This window comes from Gossypium hirsutum, chromosome A02 (genome assembly GCF_007990345.1).
Source record: "Gossypium hirsutum isolate 1008001.06 chromosome A02, Gossypium_hirsutum_v2.1, whole genome shotgun sequence".
NCBI classification, from domain to species: Eukaryota; Viridiplantae; Streptophyta; class Magnoliopsida; order Malvales; family Malvaceae; genus Gossypium; species Gossypium hirsutum.
The window spans coordinates 90,208,496-90,215,038 of NC_053425.1; the positions used below are offsets into that span (position 1 = coordinate 90,208,496).

Genomic DNA, 6,543 nt, shown 5'->3' on the forward strand with positions numbered 1-6,543 from the left:
CCCTGGACCTCCTTGTCATGCATGTGACGCCACTTGCCACTCCACTGCAGGGCTTTCTTGTGTTTAATTCTTCCGTCATTTATTTAAAAGCCAACCTACTTGCCAACAAGGTTCTTTTAATAATTAAATCATCATTTCCTTCACCCCTAAGTTCAAACTGAAACCTTAACCAAGACCCACTATCACATAATTAACAGTTGACTAGGAATGTAAAGCACAATTTTTATCGAAACCAAAAAAAAAAAAGTTCGGGATCTCGGGATTTTTGGGGCGTTACAAATTCATTTTGTGTTTAGATCTTATTTTGTACATTTATCCAAGATTTGATTCTCACTTGTAATTTTTTTTCGTTGAATGGATATTATATTTAGAAAAAAAACTTACCATTAAATTGAAATAGAATAAAAGCATACTTGCATATTATGTTTATTCTTTAATAAACAAAAAATAAAGTTACTTAGTAGCATTATAACTACACTTGTATACCATTGCTGATACATGAAATAATTATATGAAATTGAAATGAGACTTTGAATTCAAGTAATCTACCCAACAGAGTTGGTGCCCCTTAGCTTGTGATACCAACTCAATCAAGGCAGGCACTGTCTGTTTCATTGAAAATGGTTCCCAAAAAATATTTTCTACATTTTTCTGTGTTTGTTTCATGGAAAGCAGTTTGGTCAATGGAAAATAACTTACAATTCAATGAAAAATAAGCCTTTTTTTTTCCTCTAGAATGACTTACCTTTTATGGATGATTTTATTTTTATATAAAAAGTAGCTTAAGTCAAGCTTAATATTATTATATTATAAATAATTTTTTATTTTTAAAAATATTTAAAATTAATAAAATATTATAATTTTTAATATTATTAAATACACATTTAATTATCTATATCTAACCATATAATAAATTATTAATATAATATAGAAAAGAAATTAATAATGGATAATTTTATTCATCGTTTTTTTTATACAATGCCTAGAACTACTCATAACTCCTCCCCAACCCTTAATATAGGAGAGCATTAATGCCCTTCAACATGCTCGAACCCATGGTCTCTAGCATGTGCAACAATGTCGATGCCAATTGAGCTAAGTCGACAATTTTATTCATCATTTCATTTATATATAAAAACCTTAAATAGTTATATAAGTCACCTGTTAGTTAATTATTTTTACTATATCAAGTTTGTTGGCAAATTAACGAGTTAATTCCTTCCAAAAAGAAAAAGATGTGCTAATTATAGTAAGTAAATCTTGGTCATATTATTTACCCACGCTAACTAAAATAGAAAATGTTTAGTTGGTTGTAATTTGGCCTTACTCTCTATATAAGATGGTTTGAAACAAAACAAAAGACAGAAATCATTCTCTCTTTGAAGTAAATAAAAATAAAGCATGGCTATTCAATTTAATTTTGTTTCATCCATGTTAATACTAGTAGTTTGGTCTATATCATCCGTTGAAGGATAAGGAAGAGGAGGTGGTGGTGTTTCTGATGTTGTTGCAAAGTTTGATGCAAAGGCAGACGAGAAAACATATTTGAGTAAGGTAAGCAAAATATCATATAGCTTTATAGTCAGTAGATAAAAGTATGCATAACTATTTTTCAAATCTCTTATCTTTATATGTATCTTTTTTATTTGGTTTTAGCCATTGTTGAATGCTTGGAAAAAAGCATGTGCTTCGACATCTCCGTCAAAAATTGTGATTCCTAAACGGATATATTTTTTTAAGTACAGCTACCTTAGATGGTCCTTGCAAGGCTCCTATTGAGCTTCAAGTTGAAGGCACTGTGAAGGCTCCTATTGAGCTTTCAAGGAGCCTAAATGGATTGCCTTCAATAGAATTGAAAATTTCAAATTGTCTGGCAGAGGAGTTTTTGACGGCCAGGGAACCACTGCTTATAAAAGGGAAGGTTGTAAAGGTCATGATTATTGTGGTTCACTTCCTATTGTAAGTTATTTTCTTATTGAGAAGTTATGACTTTTGTTTTTATAAATAAAATTAAGTAATAATTATTTTTTGTTTCATTTTGGAATTAAACAGAACCAAAGGTTTGATTTTTTAACCAACGCAATGATACAAGATGTAAATATCAAAGACAGTAAGCAGTTCTACATTAATGTTCTAGGATGCAAAAACATTACTTTCGAACATTTCATTGTATCTGCACCCAATGAAAGCCCAAACACAGATGGGATTCACATTGGGAGATCAGATGGGGTCAATATTCTTAACTCAGAGATAAAAACTGGTGATGATTGTGTTTCAATTGGGGATGGTTCCAAAAATTTGGTTATCAATAGAGTAACTTGTGGACCAGGACATGGTATCAGTATTGGCAGTCTCGGATTGTTTAAAAATGAAGAACCTGTTGATGGAGTTACAGTAAAAAACTGCACCATGGCTAATACTTCCAATGGTGTTAGAATCAAAAGTTGGTCAGGTGCTGAACCTGGCACTTGTTCAAACATTCACTTTGAGGATATTACCGTGACCAATGTCAGTTCTCCTATTACAATTGATCAGAAATATTGCCCATGGAACAAATGCAAAATAAATGTATGTACATATTTATCAAAATCGTAAGAGAGCAAAAAGAGTTAATCGGTCATTGAATCATTATTTTGTTGATGCAGGAAGAATCAAAAGTTAAACTAAGCAACATTAGTTTCAAAAACATTCACGGCACTTCTGCGCGTCCAGAAGCTGTCTAGATTATTTGTAGTGCTACTTTTCCTTGTGAAAATGTGGAACTTGCAGACATTGAAATTATGCACAGTGGGCTGACTGGACCTGCAGTATCACAATGTTTGAATGTGAAGCCTAAAGTTAGTGGTAAACAAAATCCAGCTGCATGTTCCGCCCCTATCCCAGCAAAACCTACCCTGGCCGCTTAATTAATAGCATAGGTATAATTTTTTTATGATGTTGTAACTCCTATAATTATATTTATTTTGCAAACAAATTTTGTTTTGTTTTACATTCTATGTTATTAAGAATATTTTTCTTAAACTTAATTATTTTAAAAAATACACTTCAACAAAAAATATTGCAATGTGATAACATTTTATGCATTTAGGCTTACGATATAATTATTTTTAGAATACTACTGAACCTGATACTATTTAATTATTTTATTTTTTATTTATATAATTTTTTTATTTATAAAATTGGCATAATAAAATTTTTAATAATCAATATTTATACATTGTATCAATTTAGTTTTGATCTTAAAAATAACCTTTAACTTTTACACCTTGTATAATTTGATATTTTTTTAGTTTTTTTTATTTGAAAGCTAAAAAATAAATTTATCAATTAAATTTGATCCAAAATATATTAAAATTAAAAATCTAAAAATTTAATTTTTATTGTTTTAAATTTAACCTTGAATGTTACAAATAAAAGCAAAGCTGTAAAAAAATACAAAATTGCACTATATAAATGTTAGGGAGTTGAATTTTTTAGAATCAAGATTAAATTGACACAATGTATAAATGATGAGAGCTAAAATTACTATTATCTCAATATTAAAAGCTGTCAAAGTTTTATAAAATGTTTGGCAATGGAATCCATTAAATTGGTTGAATAAAAAATCGATGGTTTAACCTGTTCAACCAATTCTTCAATTATTGACACTGAATGTAATCATCGCTTGAAAATTTATAAGAAATTTTTAAATTTTAAATGATAATACCTTAAATTCAAAGACAAAAAGGAATTCAAAGATCAAAAAGTTCAAGCCCCAAAGTGGGAACGATTACCTAATTCAAGTCTCAATGTGAGAACAATTTACTAAGCTCAAAACCTAACTTCGACAAAAAAAAAGTTCAGACTGCAATGTAAAAAAGTTACTAAATTAGATCCAAAGAGTGATTTAATCTTAACATATTTGATATTTTGTGTAGGAAAATTTGGAGCAGTGTTTGCATCCATACCTTTCCCCATCTTTGCAGCACTTTATTTTATACTTTTAAGCCTTGTAGGTATGTTTTAATTTTAACCATATCTACCCATTTTTATCCCAACCTTAGATTGTCACATCCTAGAAACTCGACTGATGGTATTGACATTAAATTATAGATTAAAAATAGAGTAAACAGAAATCACGTTAGTAATTAGGACTAAATAGGAATAATAGCAAAGTACAGAACTTAAATAGGTAAATTAGGACTAATGGTTAGTGGGGGATTTATTAAAACAAGGGCAGAATTTGGAAGGATCTGAAGGATAAATAAACCAAGTTTATAAATGAATTTGGCTATATAAGCTTTCACTGCTCATTTGCTTCTCATGTTTTAATTTCCATTTTTATTATTTTCTTTCTGTTTACACTTTCTTCATTTCAAAAGCTGTTGCATTTGGTAGTTAATTTTCCTTCAAAATTTTATTGCGCATTGCATTTTGTAAACAACCAAGCACCATTTTCTTCTTTAAATTCTCAAGTAAAACACCAACTTTTTCTTCTTAAACTTTGGTTCGGTTATTGAGCGGACCACACAATTTGGGGTCTAGTCAGAACTGTGGTTTTTAGACCAAAAATCTACCATGGAAATGTTTATTTTATTATTATTTTACGGTCTACGACATGATTGCATGATTTTTTGAAAATTTCGTTAAGAAATTTTATTGATAAAGTGTCCAATTTGATATTTGGGGCTAAAATGCAAAATGTGTGTTCTATAAGCTATGAGTATGAAATTGCAATGAAGTTTTAATCAGAGGTCCTTATTTAGTAATTAGACCATTATATTTTAAGTTGGACAAAAAATGGATATGGTCAAGTAAAATTTCATAGAAAGACATTAAGGGCATTTTGGTTATTTGGTAAGTCCATCTTCTTCATGCTTGGCCGAATGACCCTAGGGTTTTGTCATCTTTCAAGCTTGATTGTAAGTCCATTTTAGCCCTATTTTTAACACTCTTTACATTTTTGAAGTCATTATCAACTGATCTACCTATTTCTAGCTTTATTTTGAAGTAGGGCTCAAGTTTAAAATTTTATCCATGTATGACATGCATGTATTTTGATGTCTAATGGTAGAAAATGCATGTTAGATGTGTGATAAACAACTTCTACTAAGTGATTTTTGATGAAAATGCATTAAAGTAGCCTATTTGTAAAAGATGATAAAATGGGTAGTAGAAATGTGAAATAATGAAAAATGTACGCTATTATTAGCTTGTATAATGTTTGGCTAGGCTTGGATTTTGAAGAAAATGAGTACATTTCATTTTACAAGCCTAGGGACTATATTATAAAAATATGAAATCTTAGGGGCAAAAATTTAAATTTTCCATAATGAGATTTTTGGGCTAAATTGAGTAATGTGATGCTTTTAGATTAAGAAAAATGAAATTCGGACTTAGATCGGGAAAAAAACGAGATCGTGGATAAATCGACTTAGTTTGCCATTTTTTTGTTTGAGGTAAGTTCGTATGATAATTAAGCATTAATTTGAATGTGATTCAATGGTTTATCATTTAAATAATTAATGAATGATATTACGAATTTTTTTTTACTCGTTGTAGAAAATAGCATTATTCTTGGATTGAAATGTATAATTGTGATGACATGTTTGAGATAATGTGTGTATAATGAAATAAACATAAGCTATCAAAACTTAACATAATATTATTGTCTCGGTTGAACGTTGAATTTTGATGGAATAAGGTAAATTTTCAAAATGAGTATAATGTTATATATATGTGTATTACTGAAAAGATTTAGCCTAGACAGGTAAGCTTGAGCTAAGCCTCTCGAGCCTGTATTATAAAGTGGATTTAGCCCGGAAGGGTAATCCAGTTTAAACTCTTTGGAGCATGTGTAACCGGATGGATTTAGCCTGGACTAGAAATCCTGAATAAGCTCTGTTGAACACATGGTTAAAATAGGATTTAGCCTGGACTAGTAATCCTGTTATATAAAATGTGGCTCGAGAGTTTACTATATGAACTTGTACTAAACGGGCACTCTTGAACAATGAAATGATGGTTAGATAATATGCATACTTTGAATATGATATCGAATGTCCATCGAAATTACAATAGTTCAACGAGAAGTATTCTTGAATGTGCAAAGGTGAAATGAAATGGAAGTTTATGATACGATGTGTATGAAGTTATTATGAGATGGTACAAGTATGTATGCGAACCTTATAAGGGTTGAATTCATATTATGGATGAAATGTATTAAGAATATAAGACTTATTTTAACTTACATTATTTTGTAATTGTATTGTTGGAACTGGTTGATTTAGTGAAATGAGCAATGTTCGATAAGTTATGTTGAATGAATCGTGGCCATGAGGCATATTGAAATTTACGTGTTCATACGCTATATTATGGGGATGTAAATGTATGGTAAGAGTTGTGATTGAAAGATATTTATAACCATGAGATTTTTGCAATTTATATTGTATTGTGTTTACATTATTGATCATGATAAAGGGCGGTAAGAATTACTTATTGTTTTCATACGAGCTTACTAAGCTATATAGCTTACTCCCCTTCTTTTCCTATGTCTTATAGTGT

At 29.8% G+C, this 6,543-nt stretch overlaps 1 protein-coding gene across 3 annotated transcripts; it reads left to right on the forward strand.

The window, feature by feature from the left end:
* The first annotated feature begins 1,383 nt into the window (after positions 1–1,383).
* On the forward strand, positions 1,384–3,043 carry LOC107952403 (polygalacturonase-like). 3 transcript variants are annotated; one of them, XM_041086631.1, is made up of 4 exons: positions 1,384–1,554; positions 1,657–1,959; positions 2,053–2,568; positions 2,646–3,043. In XM_041086631.1, the coding sequence occupies exons 3-4, from the start codon at positions 2,083–2,085 to the stop codon at positions 2,721–2,723; spliced, it is 564 nt and encodes a 187-aa protein (XP_040942565.1). In that variant the 5' UTR covers positions 1,384–1,554; positions 1,657–1,959; positions 2,053–2,082; the 3' UTR covers positions 2,724–3,043. The 3 variants fall into 3 exon arrangements, with proteins under 3 accessions (XP_040942565.1, XP_040942567.1, XP_040942570.1); XM_041086633.1 differs by having other exon boundaries at positions 1,746–1,959; XM_041086636.1 differs by having other exon boundaries at positions 1,878–1,959.
* The last annotated feature ends 3,500 nt before the right edge of the window (positions 3,044–6,543 follow it).

Excerpts from the sequence above, each read along its gene's own strand:
- LOC107952403 (XM_041086631.1), top strand. The coding sequence starts at position 2,083 with ATGATACAAGATGTAAATATCAAAGACAGTAAGCAGTTCTACATTAAT. Across the intron at positions 2,569-2,645 it reads GGAACAAATGCAAAATAAAT|GAAGAATCAAAAGTTAAACT; the intron begins GTATGTACATAT and ends TTGTTGATGCAG.